Genomic DNA, 23,120 nt, shown 5'->3' on the forward strand with positions numbered 1-23,120 from the left:
GGGCATTGCTTTAACCTGTGAGCACTGAGAGACTGCTACCGGATGCATGAGACACCATTATTAAGACAGCCTCCCTCCCAAAAAGCTTACAATCTAAGTGACACACATAGAAAAAGGATGTCCTGAACAACCTCAAAAGAAACGATAACTGAAACCATTTGGAGGCTTGCTGCCTCAGCTAGGAATATGTGGGATTTTTGCATGTTGCCATGAAAACAGTTTCACTGAACGGGGACCCCACATGTTAGTGCAAAAGTGAAGTGAAAATAAGACCAGGTTTCAAATGCAGAGTGGAACAAGTGCATCCTGGGCCTTCTGAATTGTATTATGAGCATTTCTTCCACCCCTGCCACTTACCCCATTCAGCGCAAATATGCACACAGCGTAGATCATCCCAGCAGTTGCCAGCGCTATCAGGCACATCAGGAAACTCATGACATCTCTGTACAGCTTGAAGTTAATTGGCTTAGGGTAGAGAATGGACCTCACCAGATCCCCTTTGGCTGTGTTGAAACCTGCAGTGAGAAACCACACCCGCTGGGCATCAGTCGATGGTGGGATTGTTTCTAAAAGCTCACTGAGAAACATGGTGGTTAAAAGATTCATAGATACAATGGCTTACACAGGGAGCCTTTGTACACGCCACGTTTTTTGCCCTTTCTTGCACTGCAACTGCGTGACTTTTTGCACAAGCAGGTTTTCCAGATGCTTTAAAAGTCTTTCTCGCGCATTAAACTAAAACTCCTTGGACATAGTTTAGTTTGGCTCACCGAGAATTAAAGCGTCACGTCCATGGATTTGTTGCGTGCAAATACAAAGGCACTCAAAGACTTGTAATGAGCCTCTTTACCCACCAGATGGTGCCGCAACTTTTTTGTAGTTCACCCCTTCAAATTGCTTTTGCTTTCGAATTGCTTCCGGGTTTTTTTTTTTCTTTTCTTGTGTGGTTTGCTGGCTCCCTGCTTCCACAGCTGCATAGCAAAGCACTGGCATGGGGTGGGTGGGGGACCCCTGGCCTGGGGGGCAGTACTGCACCATCCTGCTCTCCTGCACTGTCAGCCAGAGGCCCGGCTTAATTCGTTTGAAAACGTAGTGCGTGTAAACACAGATGCGACGCTCCAAAATAAACAAGTTTAAATATTATAAACCTATTTAATTTAATGAGGATTAAAACCCATGGTGTGTACAGGCACCCAGGAGGGCCAGATCCTGCATTACAGCTGATAACTGCTACTACATGGAAACAGCCTTTCCATAGAGGGTGCTGTTTGTCTTAAGAACTCGGTGTCCTGCCCTGCCAACAGTTACTACGACACGTGATGAGTGCCAGCTACCATGGGTAGACTCACTGGCTGGAGTCCAGGGCACTCATCACAAGAGCAAGTGACTGGAATTCAGTGAACAGAAAAGTTGGTGGTGGAGGCGGTGTGCCTTCGAATGAAGGAGAGACCACACTGTAATGCAATGTAAAGGGATTGCCTGATGCAGACTGTACCTTGCTGCAGACGCATTAGGAGAATGCTTGAGGTCTTTAGATGCTGCTCCATTTTGGGGGTAGAAATGTATGTACCTACTTGGGATGAAACCTCAGATGTGCAAGGGGAAGCCTCCCCCAGTGTGGCTGGGCTGGGCTGGGCCATTGACGGCTAGTCCAGGCGGGTTTCTGCAGAGCCCATCCATTGATGAGCGGGGTTGTCTCAGAGAAACTTGCTGCTGAGTCTTGGTATTACCTGGCGCTTCAAGTTCACTACAACCCAACCCACTGCGTGAACTTCCACTGCCACAAGACTCCCAGGGCCATGCATCAAGCCCTAAGACCCCTGCTCAGACCCCGCCATGCTCCAAAGACCCCTGCCTGCCCCTGCCCTCCACCATCTTCTGTGGGGTGGTTTCATGCTATTGCCAAAATCCCTGCTGTCGTGTCCAGTCCTGGGGCTGCTACCTCAAGCACTTCTCCTGGCCACCCCTGCTGTGGTGTCAGGACGAGAGATTATCAATCCCTCTGCTTGTGCCAAGCCTCTCGGGGCCTCCCTGGGTCCACTGCCCTGAGGCAGACTGGCCAGGGTGTAGCTGGGCTTCCAGACTGCTCAGAAGGTTTGAAGTTTCTAAAACAAAAGATTGGATTTTGTGAAAAGATGAATTTGGGGCTTTTTGCCCAGATTTGGGAGGAATTCTTTTCTCTTTTTCCAAAATCTTGAACATGATCAAGAAACAGAGATCCAGGTCTCTGGCCTGCTATAGCATTTTTGGTAAGAGCCATGCCAAGCAAATTCACGCAACAAGGAGCAGTTTGGTGCAGACAGACACGGGCCAAAGCCGGCATCCGGACAGACTGCTGTCGATCTGGAGTAGCTCCATCAGTACTATGTGACCGGGTGAAGGGGGATTTGACTCTCGGTCCAGTCCAGCCACCACGTTAGAGAAAAGCCAAGTGAAGTGTTGACTAACCCGTCCGCAGCACAATGGCCTTCACCAGGTCCCCGCCGTCTGCCTTGGTCTGGATCACCTCTGTTCCGCAGAAGAGGATGTGTTGCTTGTACTCCTCTGAGCAGTGCGTTTTCCAGGGCTCGGTGTTATTGGTGTAGGGCAAGGGGGCCTTCGGCACGGGAACGCTTTCTCCTGGGGGTGATCAGATCGCGTTAGGCCAACTGCAGCATTTCAAAATCTGCCTTGATGGATGAACGTGCAGTCATGTTCATAGAGTTTCTAGTGCGTAAATAGCAGCTGGAGCTGACAGGCTGGTTGGAAAAGTCTTCCCTGTGTGCTGTCACTGCCGTGGTATGAATGGGGCATGAGGAAGGGTCAGATGTGGCCCTTGCTGGAGTCAGTGGGACAGCTCATGGGTGTCTTGGCTCCCTGAACGAGGGTCCAAGGGCCCTCATGCTCTGAGGTTAGTGGAGCTACAGCCTTTGGGATGCTGCCTGATTCAGGCTGTTGTCTCCAAGGCATCTGGCTAGTTTGGACCTGATACTTGGACTCGTTCTACACCTGCTCCTCCTGTCCTCCTCTTCCCTGCCCTGCTCCATCTCCTCCCTTCCCTTCCCTTTTCTCTCCTGTTTGGCCAATACTCTCCTAATGAACATGCCTGCACCCCTATGCAGAAAACCATGACGTGACATCTGCTGCCATCATGCAGTTTGCTCTGCTGGTAGGTTCTGTCTGTTCCCCCGACCCGGAGTCTGCCTCACCTGGCTGACGTGGAAGTGCTTTGTGCATAGTGCTTGGTACAGTGGGGCCCTGGGCATGGCTGTAATAGCCATGAATAATAATGATAATAATAATACTGCATGGTGAGTACCTGTCAGCATGCTTTCATTCACAATGCACCTGCCACTGATCAGGACGGCATCACAGGGCAGAAAGCTTTTGCCCTCGGTCAGAACCAGCGTGTCTCCAGGCACCAGTTGATGTGACTTCACCTTTTGGCAACCTGCAGGCAATGGGAGCGGCAAAGCATTGTTTGGCCCTAATCTCTTGCCCAAGCAGAAAAAGAAACCCAAGCACCCTCCAGTCAGACAAACAGTCATTTGTTTAGCAAATAGATATGGGTCTGAAGTGGGACCTCCGGATTGTGGTTCTACCAGGCAGCATGTAACCCAGCCCTCTGCACTGGAGAAAAGTTTGGACCTGGATTCAAACTCTGAGACGCCACAAAGGGCCCAAACAGGAACTTTGGCTCCGAACACCCTGCTACTTATTGGAGAATCCTGGATTCAGACTCCTGCTTTTCAGATGGCTGCCTGGACAAAGGAGCATGTTTGAAATGCTGAGCTCAGACAGGCGCAGAGCCATGAAGGGTAGTTACAGGACTTGCTCTGCCATGTGGCCAGAATGATTCGGGTCTCCGTTGCAATAGACTGGTTTAAACCACCCTGGCTAGGGACAGACATTACACATGACCCAGTTTAAGTGATCTGAAATTGCTTTAAACCTGTAACAGAACAGATGTTCAGTGCACAAAAACCATTTTGAAAATGACTGAAACTGGTTTGAGATAAACCGGGTTGAATGTAGTATCAGACTTAACTGATTTGGGTCAAACTGGTTTATGCAATGTCTGTCCCAGACCCCTTGCTGGTTTAAGTTAAACCAGACTCCCCCAGCATCCTAGCATGCTCTCTGCGCTGGGCAGGCTCTCTGCTCCACACCAGGGCTGGCCCCACCCCTCTGCTCCCTGGCTGCAGCTCCAGCAGAGACTGCAGGCATCTGCCTGGCTTCCCCCCGCTCCCACCCTCCCCTCCCCACTCCCTGCTAAGTAGGGATTTCCCCCTCCCTCTGCCTTACACAGACACCTTTCTGCTGTGGCAGACAAGACAAAGGCAGACTCAACAGGTAGCTGGTAATGTCCCTCTGTTGCTTTCTTAATGGCCTGATAAACACTGAGTTAGGGGTGATAAACACTGTTATCAATTCCCTGCTGGGCTGGGCGGGGGCGGGGGGAACCCCTCCCTAATCAGAGCATCCTGTCGGGGCCTGGCCACACCCTCCCCCTCAGCTCAGCATTGTGAAAGGGAAGGAAGGGCTGCTCTAGCTCCCCCTCACTTCTAGCCTGAGCCACTGCAAGCATGTGCCTGCATTTTCTCAGTCCATAGGGATGTCTGTGCACTTGCAAACTGGTTCAGCCTAGTCAGGTTAGACTAACCTGCAAAGATTGAATCCATTCAGACTCAGGCTTTTCGAATGTCTGTCCCTAGCCCCTGGCAATACAATGAGTATGCAATGACTCGTCTGTAAGTGGCACCAGCCAATTCAGCAGATTGGGAAAAAGCGGGGGATGTCGTCTGTGCAACTTCTGGGTGCTGAACTGTCATGGAATTGGAACTCAAATGAAAACTGAGCAAGTCTCACCTCCCGTTTTCCTGGACACGGTCACTGTGACATTGGTATGAGACTCAACCAGTCTGTGCAGCTTGACAGATTGCTGCAAGGTGAGAAGGGAACACAGCAAAGGGTTAAATCTCAAAACATAACAATGCATTCTTCAGTCCAGCCCCTGTGGATGACTGTGGTTGTTTGCAAGGCGGTGGGTGACAGACACTTCTACCTCTGTGCCAGGGACTGCTTTTGAAGTCTTCGTTTACACAAGGATGGTGAGCAAACAAGGTGCTGCTATGTGGAGGGAGGATGCTGGTAACAGCAAGGAGAGAGGACTAGGAGTAGCTGGTGAAACCAGCTGTGGGGGCTACTGGGATACAGCAGTGTCATTAATGTATGCATTTGGTATGCAAATGGTTAAGGCTGGGGTTTTCAGTAGGATTTAATCCAGCCTGGAGATGTACACATATATCAAGCTCCCCCGGTAAGGGCCCCAGCACTGCAAAGTGTCTTTCACGTTGTGATCTGATCGCGTGTCCAGCTGGATGTCACGTTCTGGGGTCTGAGCTCCCGGGCAGCAGCTGGCAGATATGAATCATTCCCCTTCATGGGAGGCAGAGTGCTTACCTTCCTGAGGTCATACACGGTTAAAGAAACTGAGAGGAGGGACATGAGTAGGATAGCGCTGGCATACTCCGTGTAATCATCGGCAAACCACAGGCATATGCTGAAGAGCTGGAACACGTAGAAAGGGTGCAAGACCTGTTTGGAGAGACAGCAGCAATGAGTCCTGGAGCTCTGGCTCCAAGCTGGGGCACCACAGCTTGCCAGGACACAAGGTCTAAGCATCCAAGATCAACGTGGACGGTAGTTTGGATGTGCGGGGCCCAGTTTGAGCCCAGCAGCGCTGTGTTGTCTGGGCAAAGCAGAGCAGAGAGGAGAAGGTTTGGGCTGTGGCATGAGGAAGGCACTGGTGGGAAGACGTGACCCAGCCAGGTAGCGCAGCTGGGGTCAGCGATCTGTTGCCAGCTAGTTTAGAGGTGCCTTTCACTGCGAAGTGCCTGTTTCTCGCACGGCCGAGCCCAGCTTTACGAGATGAAGCAACCGATGCTTTGGCAGCGACGAGAAACTAAATGCAAAGCCGCAGTTCGGGTGTGGTGGGGGACGGGGAACAATGGTGCGTGATGGTTTCAAGGAAGTTTTCATTCCAATCTGGGGGAGAGGGAGCGTGCTAGGTGGAGGACCAGGCACAGAACCGACTGTGTCCCTTAGGCCTGTTCCACCGGTCCAAAGACCCCCCGGTAACGGTCATGGAAACACAGCTTACCTCTTTGACGAGTAGTTTCCAAATAGGGACAACGCGGACATCGATGGTATTTGGCCCGCATATTAGCCTCCTGTATGGGGTAAGGAGGGATGACTATTAACGGGACCTTCATTTATTTAGCTGTGTCCCCGCACCCGCGAGTACAAACAGCAGCAGCTCCTACTGCATCGCGAGCTGGCACTGATCCCACTCGCAGAGCTGCAAAAATCTCCATTCCCAAGACAGAGAGAAATCATCTAGCATTCTGCATATGCCGGGTATTTCCATGCATCAGTTCTTCGGCGGCAGAAGTACGGGCTTGCTAATGTCCAAACACTACCAGTTACCAGGACAGAGAGTGCCCGCTTTGCACACCCAGAGAGGACAACTCAGGGCTGTAGCAACTGCACGCGCAGAGGGGCAGTGAGATACTCAGACCTGGCCGGGGGATGCCATGGGATGCCCATCACTGCACCGTTCCCGCTCATAGCTGTTAGTCAGACAGCACTTCTTGGTCAATAAATTAAGATATTTTCTAGCAATGTGTTCATCTACTTGAATGAAGTCAATGGTGAGGACTCATTAATTACTTAAGTTATTTACACTAAGCTGTCCTGAGGAAATCGTTAGTGGATTATCAGCGCGGCTGCTGGAGACGTGGCTTTGGTTCTTTCTGGGCGTGCTGTTTCTCTTAACTGGAAAGCAGAGATAATCAGCCTCAAAGCATATCGCCGCTCTCCGAAAACGAACAATTGAGAAATACCCAGAGATATTTCCAGCAAAGAGCTCAGCCCATCCTTTCCTTTGCACACAGCTGCCCAATGCCTAATCGTGTCCTGGGAGGTCCTACACCCACCGCCCTCCGTCCGCGCTGACACCAGCGTGTAGATCTAGTGCTAGGCGCCCCGGGCGGGCTGCAGTGCACACCTGATAGCCTGATCTTCATGGCTCAGACCAGAGCCAAACTTGGCGTGCATATCTGAACACGTGTGGTGGTCTTCTAAACAGCTGAAAGACAAAGGAGAAGTTTTCCTGTTGAAGGCATTCTCCAAGAGGCCCTATTTCCTTAGGGAAATGTGTAAGCAGCAGTTTCAGCTCACCCAATTTTCTGGAACCGCTTCCCAGAGATATTCCAAACGTACCGGATCTTCTGCACCTGGATGCATCTCACCTGCAAAACCAACGAGCAACAGCTGTGTTTGCAAGGGCGAGGGGGGGCGAACAAAAATCGGCTCGCTGCTGCTCAGGGACTCGGGAAAGTCAGGGGCGCTAGCGGGGCTGGACTCCAGTGCGACAGGTGGGGAGAGGACAGCACCTGCAGGAGGTTGTAGCCCACGTGCCGTCTCCTCCGACTGAAGTTATGCACTGACAGATGGGCAGTGCAGGCTCCGGCTCTAAAGGCCCTCACGGCAGCACCGTGACAAATGCTTCTGCCATCCAGGGCTGGCTAGAAGACACTGTCCCATTTTGGTAGACGATAACCCAATCTCCTCTACACACCACTTGGTGACATGCCAGCTGGACTACAACAACGCAATCCACCTGCGCACAAAGCCGTCGGCCTCAGCAAGCTCGGACTAGTGCAGGATGCAGCACCGTGTCTCCACGGTGCCAAATCCAGGGTCATCTGCTGCATTCAGACATAGCATCATAGAAAAGTAGGGCTGGGGGGGAGCTCAGGAGGCCAAATCTAGTCCAGTCCCCCCACTTAGGGCAGGCTCATCTCTGCCTAAACCCCCCCAGCCTAACCTCTTCTTGGAAACATCCAAGGATGGAGACCCCACAGCCTCCCTAGGCAGGATGTCCCAGTGCTGAACCATCCTCAGAGCGAAAAAGTTCTTGTTAATACACAACCTACATTTCTCTTGTTGCAATTTAGCACTGTTATTTCTTATCCTGTGCCCTGTGGCCACCAAGACCATCTCTCACCACCCTCTTCATAACCAGCCTCTCGGTATTTGAAGAGTGGTGTCCAATCCCCCCGCAATCCTCTCTTCTCAAGACTAAATCATCCCAATTCTTTCAGTCTTTTCTCATAAATTGTATACGGTTAAAACTCTGCCAGCACGTTCTCCGCTTGCTTAGCCTCGGAGCTCGGCCATGTGGGATGCTGAGTGCCCAGGTCCTGGATGAGGGACTCAGCTCCTTGCTGGATCAGACCTCTGTATACCTCTAATAATTCACGTCTTTTGGAGATAGATAGTTTAGAAAGCAAGGGGATTATATAACTGACATCTAGGGAGGGGCCTCTGACCTTCTGTTGGAGGATTATGCTGCTCGCCCTTGGCTGCTTTGAAATGTAGTATTTTCTTCTTAGCTGTTTTGGGCTGAATTACAAAGATTTATTCAAAGGGTCTGGTCTTGGAGGGTTGCGGAGTATTTTTAGATGTTGCCGAGTCCATCCTCTGAAGAACGTTATGCATCGCTTCCCCCTCTCAGACCATGCCAGCTCTTACATGTATATGTTAATATAATATATTCCCCGGGGAAAAGGAAAGGAAAGAAAAGATTTGTTCAGGTGCATCTAAGGCTGCCCAGGTGGAGCGATGGTCTCTGCTAAAATCCTTGCGGTATCTGAGATGTGAATGTCGTTGAAGATAACGAGCACCATCGTGCATTGCTGGAGCGTGTCTGGAACAAGGTGGGTCCGGAGCTGGCTTGTGTTCCTGGCTGCCAACGCTGAGTGATTTAGACACTTACAGCAAATTTCCCCTCAGATGCATCCCATATGCTACTGCCCTCCCTGCCCATGCCAGGGTTGGGTTTCCACCCCTGAGAAACAGCGGACCCTTTTTCCATCCTCCTGGTAGAGTGAGGGGGGCCCTGGCTGATGGGTCCTTTTCCAAAGCAAACCAGCACAGCCCCCTGCCCTCCCGTGGCTCTCTGCCACGGGGTCTGCCCCCCAGCACCTCCGGCCCCCATCGCCTTGCGTGCATCCCGAAGGACGGCTCCCTGCTCCTCCACGCTGCGCTTCTACCGACCTCACCTGCAGCCTCCGACCAGTGCAAAGGATGCTGAGCAGGCGTGAGAGGATGGGCCAAGGCAAATCCGAAGAAAGGTAAGAAAATATTATGCCCTCTTACTTTTAAATCCGGCTTCATTAGGACTTCATTGATGACAGAGCTTTCATCCGCAACGAGGGGATGGCCCGGTTTGAAGCTGGGCAGCGCGGACACAGAGATCCACGTCACCTTCTTTCGTGAGTAAAGGTGAAATTCATCCTAGAGAAAGGGGAAAGAGAAGATCGCGTGGGCTTGCAGGGAGACATCCTGCACCTCAGCGAGGCCAGAAAGCAGGCGTCCTGCAGCGCCCTCAGCAAAGACGACGCTAATAACCAGCGCAGGATGGATGCACAGCTGCTGCGAACCCTGAGAGTTAGGAGGTGAATGAGAGGTAGGAGTCTCCATCCTTGGAGGTGTTTAAGCCCCGGGTAGACCAAGCTGTGTCCGGGATGATGTAGTTGGGGCTGGTCCTGCTTGGAGCAGGGGGGTGCACTAGATGTGACCTCCTGGGGTCCCTTCAACCCTCATAGTCTATGATTCAAGGTGCACCAAACAGTGCATGGCCCCCACTGCTGCCGTCCATTGGGCATGTGGCCCCGGGGTGCCCTGGAAGCTGGATAGCCCTGACTCAAACGGGGGGAGCTCGTGCAGCAGCTACTGCCCTTAGTGTCTCCTTCCAGCTGGACTGCAGGACCCAGAGAGGACGTGTGCATCCAGATTCCCCCTCGGTGGCAAGCTTGGATGTCTCCTGTGATATGCAGGGCGTAAAGAGATGCCCGCTCTGTGGATCCTCTGCCTGCTCACCAGGCTGCCCTGTATGGATGGAGCGTGGTCGGCTGTAGCAGCGCGCCAGGCTGTCTATGCCATGGGCCTGGGAGGGGCTGCTCCGGGGGGTTATGATCGCCGTGCTGTCCCCACTCCTATCTGGGTCCCAGTTAGTAGAGAGGGTGGAGGCAGAATCCCAGTAGGGCTGGGAACCCTTCTTGCAAGCAAAGCTAGAGCAGGAGCAAAGCTGTTCTCCAGCGAACGGGCTGCAGGCAAAGGATTGAGAAAGCATTAGTAGTCTAAACAAGCAGCAGGTGGGAGGGCGTCAGCGCTGAAAGCAGCGGTGATGTTGTGGAATGGAAATAACTGAGGCGAGACACGTGCAAATACAAACTGTCGTGTGCACGGAAATGCCGTCCGTGCAACTTGGGTCACATCCAGCTGCAGGTGAGTAACAGAACTAACATCCTCTCCCCCTTCCAGCCAGCTCAAAAAGAAGACAGGCCTTTCTATGCCCTTCTGATTACACTAATGAGCTTGTCAGGAGGTTAAAGGCAGGAGGCAGAAAATGAGACAAGGGGCTCATTGTTGCATCTGGGTCGAAACTTTCTTTAACAGCAAGCGTGACTGCTAATCACACTCGGTGGAGCCAAACCACCGCTTTGGAGCCGATGGTAAACTATGAAGACTCTCATTTTGTAAGCCAAGGGGGGCAGTCCAGGGGGGCGGTTGATGGGATTCTCCTGGTCCTCAAGAGCAGGAACATCCCCATCTCGATGCTGGCGTAATCGGATCAAATGCTAAAAACGGCGCAAGTGCCACTTTCATGCAAAGAAGCCAGGGACAGGCTCTTCCGCTGTGCAGCGCCCAGCGCTCACTTTCACAGAGGGCCCCGATAACATGGATATCAGCAAAAATGCAATCCTTGTTTAATTACATGGAGGCTAATTTAGAAGCTCACTTATTTGAGAAGCACTCAGCATGGCAAATCCATTTAAAATGTCACCTGAGAATAAGTAATTAAAAATGCAAGCCAAACTCAAGATTAAATGATGAGATTAAACCTAGTACACTTTCTTGATTAGCAGAGTCCCATGAGCTTTTCTGGAGGCACAGTCAGCTTTTGTGTGAAACAGTCCAGAGACAGGCCCCGATTTCCAAAAAACCCTAAGGCAGGTGATCGTATGCATTTGTCTTGACTTCACACGCGTGTGCAGACACGGTGACTGCATTCGTTACGTCACGTGACTGTGGGTGCGAATGGCTTATGGCTGCTCTAAGGGGCACTGCTTTGGGATTCCTGAACGAGAAGCATTTCAGGCTTCAGGACCGACTCCAGCTTGTCTGCAATTCTTGTTTCTGTTGTAGAGGATGTGAAACAAAGTCAGGGCCGATGCGGGGGTTCACTCCAGCCTCTAGGGGACAAGAGTCCCTAACAGGAAACCTCCATCCTGAATCACTCCCTTAATGGGACTCTGCAAAGGGATGGATGCTGCACTGGGTGTGGAGAATAGATATGCCTTCATCTAAGAAATGGTCTGATCACATCAGGGTTGAGGCTCACTGGTACACAGCACCATGAAGCCAGAGCTGCACCCATTCTGAAGGGGGCTAGGCACCTGTCTCCCATTTCAGCACGTTTGAAATTTGGAAACGTCGTGAAACAGCCATGGCTGGCCCCAGGTGGCAGGCACAGACCCCCTCCCGCCCACCCTAGGAGGCTGGAGTGGAGCAGATGCCAACTCATGAAAAGACTTGACTAAAAGGCAACTTTGATTCTGCAATAAAAGGTAAAACCCCAGGATAAATACCATGGTGCCAAACCACAGGTGGCATGGGGACCCTCCCCACAATACTGGGAGGCTCCTGCCTCCCGTTCCAGATGTGGTGGATGTACAGGACTTGTAAAGCACGCTGGGGTCCTGCGCAGGAGAGCTGCCAAAAACCAGACATTGTTCCTGGACAGCAGCAGTGTGAGATCTTGGTTACATGATCCCCTCAACAGCCTGTGAACTGCAAGCAAGCCAGTAATGTGCAGGTAGGCGAGCACTCACTGTGGTCCTAAGCAAGACGACATCCGCTTCTTGCAAGCTGCAGGGAATGCAGTTTGCCCACAAATCCCATGCTGGCTTCCAGTAAAACACCAGCCACAGGGCCCCGCAGGACAAGATATATCCAGCAATGCACAAGGCTCTCCGGCAGCCCTCGGTTTTGTAGCCGAACATCTCCTGTGGAGCAAAGAAAAAGAAGTAAAGGAATGGGGAGCATGTACTCCAAAGCAACACATGCATCCCACATAGCGGGAGGAATCCAGGTGGGTATGAGGAGCTATGTGGGGTGGCACTGCACAACCCCGGGTCACAACCATCGCATGCACAGAGAACGCTGTAAGCTCTGGGGAGCTAGTAGCAAGCTTGGGAGCAGGGGGTTGGATTACATGTGACCCCCTGAGGTCCCATCCAGCCCTGACTTTTTATGATCTCGTGCACATGGCAGAGTCTGGAGTGACTGAGGTCTAAAAACCCCTAGAAGGAAAATTTGAAATGGGTTGCCTGAAAAGAAGAGACACAGCTGGAATCATATCTAAGTGTGGAGCCAGATGCCTTGGGCTATAAGTCAGGAGCTCAGCTCTGTGCTCTCTGTCTGTGTAGGTGTTGGGTGAGTTGGATGGGTGGTTACCAGCTTCCAGCAGGGCCTCCAGAGCCATCATCTTCACTCCTAGCAGTAGGAGCAATTAATATTGCAGTGATCAATGCTTGGCCCCTCGTTTTCCACACTCAAAGTGCTGGGTGACACCAGCCAGTCCTCCTTATTCCTCTGTGAGCAAGTATCATTAGCTGCACTTAAAGGTGGAGAAACTGGACCAGCAAGGTGAGGTGATCTGCCCTCAGCTTCAGAGGAAGGGATTGTCCAGGAAGTGATGACTGTCAGAGCCTCCTCTCCCCAGTCCCATCTCCCAGACCACAAGCTGTGTCTCTCTGTTAACCAAAGTTAGCAAGGAGCTGGTCAAACCAGCTGTGCTTATTCTTGATGGGTAGACTTTTTTGATGCAATGCATCCAGGTCCCAGGTAATGTAGCTGAGGATGCTCACTGTCCCTGGCCCTCCCCTCCCTGTGGGTTCTGGCCTCTGTGTCTTGGAGGAGCACAGGGGGGTCTTGGAAAAATCCCCACAAGTTGTCCCCATCAGTAGCATTTGGAAAATTGGTAGCAACAGCAGCAGCGAGAGCAGCACAGGATGGCTCTTTAGACTTTCCCGGATTGCACTAGGCAAAAGATAAGTGTGCTTAGAGATAGGTGCACCTAAGAGGAGATGGCTAAGAGGAGGTGCACCTAAGAGGAGGTGGCTAACATGTGCCTGCCTCAGCAGAGAAGCAGGTATGTCTGTGGGCCTAACTCAACTGCTCTGAGTTGTTCTAGGCTCAAATGAAGCCTAGACAGCCTGGGAAGAAGCTCACTTGGCTTTCAGCACAGCCGGGGTCGAAGCACCAGGGATCCTGCGCCCCAGACTGTCAGGGAACAGGTATCATGCAGCCTGGTCTATCTGTTTGTGCAGGGAAAGCAGTGAGGTTGATTGACCAGCCCACCCAGGTCCACTGCTGGGAAACTCTCTGTGAAAGGTCGCCCTCCCTGGTGCCATCTTTCTGGTTATCCGCGCCTTACGTGGGGCGCCCTTGCGGCCTGCTTTGGAATTCTTTGGTCCCACCCTAATCTCGTCTGCCACGTCTTGATGGAAAATGTTGTTTATGCAAGTGGGAGACTGCCTATTATTTGGGGTATGTTGGGGTCTCTCCTGTTATGGCCAGACCCCTGTTTTCTCTGGCTAGGCCTCCCCATCCAAACCCACTAAACAGGGTTTGACTCCAAGGCTCTAGCTTTTTTTTTTCCCCTTCTAGTGCCTGGAGACTTGTGGCCACCTTTCCTGCTCCTTTCTGGAGCCAGGCACTCTCCAGCCCAGAGGCACGGGAGCTGGACCCACACCCAGAGAGCCGCAGGTTCAAAACCAGGGCACAACCCCAAAGCCACCCCTGTCAGTCCAAACAAGGAAAAAAAACAAAATACACCTGCCTTCGAGTATTGGGGTTTGTGTCCCCCCCCAAAACTGCACCTTCTCTGCCCCCCCTGGGGCCTCTCTCACTGCTCCCTGTCTGGGGCTGGGGTCCCTACACTACCGTGAGTCCCCAATGAGGCCTCCTCTGTCCCTTTATAGCCTCACCTAAGCCACTGGTCTTAGACAGTAAACAAAACACAAGCCCCTGGGCTATAACATAAATCCTAGCCACCCAGCTATAACATTATTCCAGTCACACCAGGGGTGCTCCATCCTTCCCCAATCTCGGGGCAATACCTGCAGTCTGGCCTCTCTCCTCTGCTTACTCTGGGAGAGCTCCTTCCCCCTTGGCAGCTGGCAGGGAACTGCCTGCCTGGCCTCAGCCCTGGGGTTTATGTGGGACTAGGGCCCCGCCTCCTCCGGCCAGCTGACCAGGTCCAGGTGCGGCCAATCCCCTCATTAACCGGTTGTCCTAGCAACCCGCACCTGGGTGTTTATTTCTGCTCTGTAAGTAGCAGGCACCTTAGTGCCCTGCTACACTCTCCTGCCCAGCCATGCACCTGACAGCACATCGCCTGGGGCAGCCGACACACCTGGAAGGGAAATCTCCAGATTGCGCTGCATGCCGGCAGGGGAGGCAGGATGGTGTGCTGAGAATGAGACCATCAAGGACACAGCCAGGAGCTCCTCACCCTCGTGGGCATCACTCTTGGGTCCTCTTTTATGCAATGCGAGCTTGATAAATCCCTTAACTTCTTTGTGCCTCTGTTCCCTCACCTGTCTGATGACGCTAAGGCCACCTGCCTTTGCAAAGCATCTTGCTACTGTGGAAGTGTGAGGCACCAGGTAATTCATCACTTCTCTTCATTGTGACTACTTGATTGCACTGGAAAGACAGTGGGTACTTAACACCGGTAGCTGAGCACTCTCTGGAGGCCAGGGTTGGCTGACCACGTGCCAGGACTCCTGGGTTCCCTTCATTGCACCGCTGCCAAAATATTGCTGAACCCAGAAAGAGTCACTTGATCCCTCTGTGCCTCTGAATCAGCAGGGTGTCCTGAGGCTTGAGCTATTCATTTCAAATTCTTGGAGGTTTTGGGGGGAAAAAAGGGGCTGAGGACGTGCAAGGAATTATTAGCCCCGAGAAGCTGCCAGAGCTGCTGATATTGGCAGAAAGTTTGTGTATTCAAAGAGCACTTGATTTATTAGCTTTATCTGGAGCCAAGAAGCAGAAACTGCTGCTGTTAATAGTATTTGCAACCACCAATCCCAGATCTCAAGGACTTACTACACCTGTATCCTCTAAGCCAATGCTATTTGTGGCCTAAGGAAAAAACCAGCTTGTTATTTGCAGGTCACCCACGAAGTTAAATGCAAATGCCAAGCAAGTCCAGGCAGCCTTCTCCTCAGGGAAGAAATTGGCCTTCAGCTCCCAAGAGGAGGACAAACACCACCAATCCCATAGAGTATTTCAGCTGATCTCATCGTCAGGTCCTTTCTGCTTTGGTAGCAGGAAGGGAACCTGTTTGCAGCAACCTAAAAGCATTGTCGCTATAACGACAGGTAATAGGATTAGACTTGAATACTTGTTGAAGGACTCCCGAAGGATTTAATAACTGGGCCTCTGTCTTAACTGCCAGGAAGTGTTTCACTGGGGTCTGCTCCAGCTTCCTTGGAAGTCAGCAGCCGGGCATGCTGTGGCCCCAGGGGCCTGCGCTGCCCAGGGCCCAGCTGTGCTAGGGTTTGAGTCCTGCTACCTCTGGGGATACGAAGCGACAGAGTCCATCCCCGCGCTGATCCCCAGTGACTACCTGGCAGGGGTGGATGGGACGGTGACCCAGGAAGGACAGCCGAGAGGTGCCCTGCAAGCAGGACTATCATTGCACCAAGGGATAGCATTGGTATCAATGAGTCAAGACCTAGGAGCCGGTCGTTTGACTCTGGTGGATGAAAACGAAGGACGAAATGCTTCCCCACAGTCAGATTTTGGAAACAGGGGTTGCATGGTTGGTGACATATTGGCTGCTCCATGCAGTAGGTATTTTCTCAAGCAAAGGACCACTCTCACAGCACATGCTTCTCCCTCTCTCTGGCTCTGCCCTGTGCACACTCTCTCTCTCTCTGTCTCACACACATGCGCGCGCACACACACACACACACACACACACACACACGCTTTAAAAACAAATTCCTTGGAACCCTCTTTCGGTGAATAATCACCGAACAAATCACCCTTAGCACCGTACTGTGGATGCTCCCTCCCCACCTCCTGTCAGCAAGCATCCCTCAGGTTCGGCGCTGGGACTGAGCCCATGGGTCGGCAACTCGGGGCTGGACCCGATGATCTTGCAAGGTCCCTTCCAGCCCTAATGTCTCTGAAATCTATGAAACTCTCTGTTCTTTGCCTCCTACATCTCGTGCAGATGGACAGTGCTGCCTAAAGCGTCAGCCATCCCCTTGCAAAGGTGCGTTGCACTCCCCCTCGGCAGAGGACAGGTCTCAGTCACTGGTGGATTAAGAACGGTGGTTCCTGGTGTTCGGTTCCCACCTATTTGAAAAGCTTAAAACACGCATGCACAGCAGCAGCCAGTGCAATGCTGTTCCAGCAGTGACGCCCGTCTGCTCTCCCATCCCGAGCTGAAATGCAGGTGGCAGAGCTCTGCAGCAATGCATGGGAGGCAGGTGGCTTCGGGCCAGGAAGGAACAAGACCTAAGGATTCAGACGGCGACTTACCATTTCGTTGTCCTCCCCCTGGTTGAGCAATGCCCGGTGCCCTTCCTCCATGGCGTGCGGCTGCATTTGTCCTCCAGTGGTGCCAGGACCCATCTGTGGCTTTCATGCCCCACAGCTGGGCTGCAGCGGTCTGGTCCCTTGCACACCAAGGAGCCTGCCTCAGAGCACACCTTCGTCCCTGGGGAGAGCTCCTCCCTCTCTGGGGGTTTCGGGCAGCATGCCTCCTCCCTCCCTGCTGGTGCCTTATGTCCTGAGGCTGCTGCCGGGAAGGAAGGCCTGCACATGGGTGTGGGAGGAAGAAAGAGGTTTGCTCTGCTAAGTGTCTGCCGTGACTTGACTCCCAGTCGTAGCCGGGATGAAAGAACAGGTCTGCTCAGGGCAGGGCACGAGGGGAATGGCTCCCCTCCCGGGAGGAGTAGAGGTGCGTGGGCAAGGGAGTGCACCTTCACAAGAAGGAAAGGCAGGCATCAGCAAAACTGTGCACTGTGCAACCTGTGCAAACCTGGGGCCCCGCCTGGTCCCAGGTATTCCAGGAAGGAAGCAGGGGTGGCCTGGCCTCCAACCCAGGGCCCCGATCTGCACGTGTGCACACATCCGATGGGATGGGCATAGTCTGGGCATCAGCACTGCCGCTTGTCAATGGGGTGGTGCCCCCCAAATGGGCCGGCTCTCACCCCAGAAGGGATAAAGCACAGAGTTGATCCTACAGCTGTGCACCCCGCAGCCTGGGTGCTTCCCCAGGGGCCGCGCGTGCAAGGTGTGCGGCAGGATTGGGGCCGGAGATGGGATGCCAATGGTGGGGCAACACAAGGACCTGCCCCCAGTTTCTTCTGTCATGTGTGTGAAGGATTGTATTTGCCCCCTCTTCTGCCCTGTCCTCTCATGGCTCGCACTTCTGACAGGTGCTATAGGACCCTCTCCCAGGCGGGCAGCCTTGTCCTGCCCAGTCCCGTCCTCTCTCTTTTGCATGCCAGGCCGTGACGTCACCTGTATATTAACGAGGAAGGCTGTCCCCAGAGTCTCTAAGTGGGATGAACGAGTCCTGGCTCGACCGACCACGCTGGGGTCTCCCAGTCCCACACGTGTTACAGCGCCCTGCATTCACCGTCTCTTCTTCCATGCCCCACCGGCACCCAAACCTCCTGTGCATGGACCACCAGCCCTAACGGTGCGTCAAGGGCAATGATCGTGTCCTCAAGTCACCCCCCCAGTCACAGGTTTTACTCTAGTTTACTCTGGCCCTGTCCTCCTATCTGTCCCCCACCCCACTGCTACCCCTGAGGGCTTATCTCTGCGCGCCAGCCCTCCGAATCCCGGAGCTCAGCACGGCTGCTATCTCTCCATCCCTGACCCGAGCAGCGCTGCTATCTCGGTGTCCCAGATGACCCCGGCAAGTCTCACTGCGCAGAGGGCTTCCCAGGCAACCCCGGAGCCACGACCCAAGTCAAAAAAAAATTTCCACCAGTTGTTTTCCAATTCAAACAATCCCATCTTAGGCATCCACCTGCTGCAACGCCCCGTCGCCCTGCTTTCCCACCTGTTCCCCCAAGTAGCTGGCTCCCTCCCAGGTACCTTCCTGAGTCTGCAGCCTCCCTTCTGGCCCCTGTGCTGGCAGGAGCTCCTCTCCCCAGGGACTGCCCGTCCTGGCTCGGGCGCTGGGCGTATATTCGCCCAGGTCCCACCCCTCCTAACTCCCTGAACCAGGCACAGGGGTTGCTCCTTCAGCCACTAATCAGACCACTCCCTTCTGCTGCAGCCAACCCAGCTGCTCTGCAGTTTTAGGGCTTGTGGGCTGTGCTTCTGGGGCTGCCATAAAAGTCTGAGTCTGCTCTGCTCTCTGGCTCCTCATCCCTCGGGGAGTCACAGGGCTTGGGTTCCCCGTTACAGCAAACCCTGATCATTTTTATAGTCCGGCATTTTAACCTCGTCCTACCCCTTTCCTGCTTCCGTGTCTTCGGAGGTCTTTGACGAGCTGCATGTCGCACCCGGCCGTGAGGACAGCGGTGTGCAAGGATGGGAACTGACTTGCTGAACAACCAGCAAACACAACCACACCGTGGATTTTTGTTTAAGACAGCTGAAACTCTCTGGAAAATGCAGGAGGCGCCGAGTTATTCAGTGCTTTCTATTCTCACCTACATCTCCCCCAAGTCAGGCATGTTCCCATTCAGCGTGCTGCTTCCTGCAGCGACGATGGGGACAGCGGAAGATGTGGGGAGGTTTCCAGGAAAATGGAAAAGGAGAGGTGTTGGGAGGAGAAGACAGCGATGCAGATGCCAGGAGAGGTGGCCAGGCCGAGGATCTATCGGCTGCTGGGAACCAGTGTCAGGACCAGAAGCGGCAGACAGCTTGCACGTGAACACGGGTGTAGCCAGAGGTGCCGCACCCATCCACGGCTGCAGAACATCAGTGGTAAAACCCAGTTGAGCTGGGACCGTGACACCAGGGCTTCCTTCTCCGCTTGACTGTGTCCTGGTGCATCGCTTATCCTTCAGGCCCCAGCTTCTGGACAGGTTATTCTCTGAAAGCCTCATCTCTTTTGTAAAGAAGTGAGTTTCCATCCGGCTGGGCTGGCTGTGAAGGGGAGCCTGAGAAGCCAGTGCCCCAATGCCCCAAGCTGGGAAACAAACAGGAAGAACTGCAGAGAGCTCACGTTTAAAATCCTGCGAACTTGAAGCCAGTCGTGAGGTTTGGGGGACTTGCACACCAATGCTTTAAAGCGTTGGGTTGGCCAAACTGCCTCTTTCCCCGGCCCAGAGCCTGGGCCCTGCAGCCGCAGGGGAAGAGGACGGCCGCGTCGCACGGGGGCTGCAGCCTGGTTGCGGCGAGTCCACGCCGCGCTCAAGATACAGGGTCCCAAGGACCCCGTCCAACCCGAGTCCTGTTCACGTCAGCGGGAAGGTGCTGCCTCGGTTGTTTCCTTGCAATGAGAACGGGAAAAGCAGATGAGGAGGGTGCGTGCAGGCCACGACAGTTTGGGCAACTTGAGTTTTGTGCTGCTCTCCCCCATGTGCCACACCGAGCCAAAGGCCATGAAGGCAAAGGGGTTTTTCCGCTGGCTTCAGGGAATTTGGGCTTAGATCCGGCGGGGTTTGCTGCCTTAAATCTTTCAGTTAACTGCTGCCCTCCACTGTTTAAATGAATTACGACACAGTTCCTTTAAACCAGCCCGTCTTCTGTGTCTCCATCACAACACCATCTTTTGTTACCTTTGCGTTACTGAAATGAGTATAGAAATCATCCGCACCCACGCAAATACCTAGGAAAAAGCAAGGTTTCATTTAACGATATAAAAACTCAGGGTAAAATGCAGAACAAACAACAATCTCTATATAAATAAATGCAAAAATCGAGAACTCTTGGTTCAGAAATGATACCGTTTATTAGACCAACTAGGAAATTGCAAAAAATAATTCTCTTTCTCTGCAAGTTTTCAGGCTCAAACACCCTTCATCAGGCTTTGGGAAAATTAAAGGTGGAAAATTAAAGATGGTAAAAAGATGGTAAAAAAGCCCCCATAGGTAGGAAATCAACTTCATTTTTGCACTGTATAAATAGAAATAATGCACCGAAAAGAGAAGAGCAGCACATGCCGCCTCCGCCCACAAATCCTCTGATTCTGCAAACGCATACATTTGCATATCATTAACTTTATGGACTGTAACGTACAGTACAGTACAGATGACCAGGGACTCGATGTCCCTGGGGGAAGCCCCAGCACCATTCATCTTTGCAGGATTGAGGCCTGTGCTCTTATGGGCACTAACAACCCTTCCAGGGACACCCCGAGCAAGTCAGAACTAGCTACGTGGCTCCGGGAGCAAGAGGGAAGGAGTTGGGTGCACACGTAATGTTTTCATGGAGGGTAAAGCCCCAGGTAGAGATAAAAGGACTATGGAGGCGATGCACGGCTTTGCAGGAAACTATCAGCTTCTTTGAGCATCCGGCAGAGCTCCACGAAGGAGGAATGGTAGGGAAGGTGGGGTCCATCTATTGAAGACCAGGGAGAGTATCTTTGCAAACCCACCAACTTGCAAACCCAGTGAAGATGGCTTTAAACGAGGTGTGTTGGGGGCCAGGGACAGAAAGGCAAAACATGCTGATCTATAGGGCTGGACTCTGGAGAGGAAATGGGAAACCACAAGAAGTGCATAAGAGAGATGAGAGCGAGACGAATGAGGCATGGCAGCCAGGAGTACAGGGTACAAACAGCAAGAAGTGGTGGCCTAGGTGCATCTAGGAGCCACATTCGACCATCCCCTCACCTATAGACATCACACGCAGTAAATCTGCCTGGAGATGCTTGGGTAGCATGACGTGGGATGCCGACTCCAAAGTGCTCAGCACCACTGCCCTCGCAATGGTATCTGGCCTAGCACAGTATTGTCCTGTATGGTCCAGAAGTTGTCGCGCTAGAAAGCTCGTACTTTTAACCGTGCACTGAGACTTATAACGGGCTACACAACCTACACACCCCTGTCCTCTCCGGCATTACACCAAGTGATATAAGAAGACAGACCCTGGCATCATTATGGCGATGGAGGCAAGAGATGATGAAAAAACACCTTCTCCATCCACTGGTGACTGAAGACCCAAATAGGTGGAGGCTTAAAGGCCATAAGCCATTTCTACATGAAGCCCACAATCTCCTGGAAGTGACTGGGGATGCTGAATCAAGCCTATGGGCAGCAACAGAGTAGGCCAACTGCTGGAAAAGATCAGACCTATTTCTACAGCGTTTTTCACCAACACCAAACAAGTCCTTCATTGGGCACAACCTTGACAGAGAAGCACGAGTCAAGCTGAACAGACTGAGATCTGGACACGGATGCTTCAAAACAGCACGTTACAAGATGCACATCTTGGGCAGCCCCTTGGGTGAACGCGGGGTCCAACAAACAGCACCGCGCTTCATCGACAGCTGCAATCTGTACAAATGCCCAGGTGGGGCGGGTGCAATCTGCACATTGAGTGCTAATACCACAAAATGGCTCATGCGTGTGGAAGATGGTCTCTGATGCCACACAAATGAGAGAGATTGTGTGGCGGGGGCTAACTCGCATAGGAAGGAAGGGCGGCATAAAAAGGGAGGAGGCATTGGGTTGTGTGTCAAGGATGTACTGACTCGCTGTGCAGTGCAGGAAGAGAAGTGACAGGGACATTAGAAGGACAATAGGCTTCAATTCCCAACAAACTCAGGGAACTGGTGGGCAGGGTCTCTGGGGGAAGATAGTGGGAGAGAAAAAGGCAGGCAGGAGAGCTGGCGGTTGTTGAAAGAGGACGTATTAAATGTACAGAAGAAGCCTATCCTGACGCAGAGGAAAAACAATAAACATGTAAGAGGCCATTAAGGCTGCATCAAGAGCAGTTTTCTGCGACCTGAAGATCAAAAGGGAGTCACACACGTGGAAACGAGGGCAAGTAACTAAAGGCAAGTATCAACAGAGAGCACAATCGCGTAGGGATATAATCAGGAAAGGCTCAGGCACTTTGACTGTCAATTAGCAAGGGTCATAACAAGCTTCTGTAAGTATGTTTGCAGTGAATAAAAGTCTCGTCCTAGGCAAGGAGAGCAAATACTGCATGATGCAGCTAAGCTTGAAGTACTCACGGCCTTCTGTGCTCAGTCTTTACAAGAAAGATCAATTGGCATCAAATCCTTAGCAGAATTATTTTTCACATGTAGTAGGTTGCAGAACTGCTTAAAGAAAATTCAGTCAAGTATGTGCATTCAGGTCAGCAGGGTCCAAAGCTATTCAGCTTTGTATGCTTAAAGAACCTGTTGAAATAATCTCTAAACTATTAGTGATGATCTCTCCAAACTTGTGGAGGACTGGAAAAGTCCCAGAGGACCGGAGAAGGGCAGAGTGCCTCTCTTTAAAAAAAGAGAAACAAGAGGACTTGGGAATTAGAGAGCCTCGCTGAAGGATCCCTAGAAAAGACTGGAACAAATGACTAATTGATCACTTTGCAAGCACCTGGAAGATAATTAAGTGATAAAGGCAAGGTCTGTTTCTGTTGGTCTAGTCAACAGGGGCTTGTTAGGAGCAGATCGCATCGGACTGATCTAATTTCCCTATTTCAAGAGATGCCTGCTTTCCTGGGTAAGATGTGATATACTTGGACTTTAGTGAGTCTTTTGCCTTTGTCCCGTATGACGGTCTCAGCAGCAAGCTAATGAAGTGTGTTGTGGTGTAGTTGTAGCAAGCTAACGGTGTAGTTGTGATCATCACCATCACCTGGACGCCCAGCTGCTAAAGAAATCCCTTTTGACGACTCATTAAAATTGGTTGAATGTCAAACTTGAGAGGATATCAGGAGGAACGTGTGGGTAGGAGTCTATGACGGTCTGTCTTTCTTGGGCCCAGTTCTGCTCAATATTTGAATGACAGTTTGGATGGTGGCATGGGGAGTCCACTTCTACAATGTGTGGATGATGCTAGTGTGGT

At 52.3% G+C, this 23,120-nt stretch overlaps 1 protein-coding gene across 1 annotated transcript in view; it reads right to left on the bottom strand.

Moving 5' to 3' along the window:
• LOC102385782 (probable cation-transporting ATPase 13A4) overlaps positions 1 to 18,337 on the bottom strand; it is a 42,660-nt gene extending 24,323 nt beyond the window's left edge. Inside the window, exons 1-12 of the mRNA XM_006029972.3 lie at positions 18,244 to 18,337; positions 16,672 to 16,947; positions 11,943 to 12,116; positions 9,205 to 9,342; positions 7,222 to 7,292; positions 7,049 to 7,129; positions 6,143 to 6,212; positions 5,443 to 5,577; positions 4,849 to 4,921; positions 3,299 to 3,430; positions 2,449 to 2,619; positions 358 to 515 (exon numbers count right to left, since the gene is read on the bottom strand). Coding sequence (XP_006030034.3) covers positions 358 to 515; positions 2,449 to 2,619; positions 3,299 to 3,430; positions 4,849 to 4,921; positions 5,443 to 5,577; positions 6,143 to 6,212; positions 7,049 to 7,129; positions 7,222 to 7,292; positions 9,205 to 9,342; positions 11,943 to 12,116; positions 16,672 to 16,764 — 1,296 coding nt within the window. The 5' untranslated portion in view covers positions 16,765 to 16,947; positions 18,244 to 18,337. The remainder of the gene's footprint in view (positions 1 to 357; positions 516 to 2,448; positions 2,620 to 3,298; positions 3,431 to 4,848; positions 4,922 to 5,442; positions 5,578 to 6,142; positions 6,213 to 7,048; positions 7,130 to 7,221; positions 7,293 to 9,204; positions 9,343 to 11,942; positions 12,117 to 16,671; positions 16,948 to 18,243) is intronic.
• Between the last annotated feature and the right edge of the window lie 4,783 nt (positions 18,338 to 23,120).

Source organism: Alligator sinensis, unplaced genomic scaffold, assembly GCF_000455745.1.
Source record: "Alligator sinensis unplaced genomic scaffold, ASM45574v1 scaffold632_1, whole genome shotgun sequence".
NCBI lineage: Eukaryota > Metazoa > Chordata > Crocodylia > Alligatoridae > Alligator > Alligator sinensis.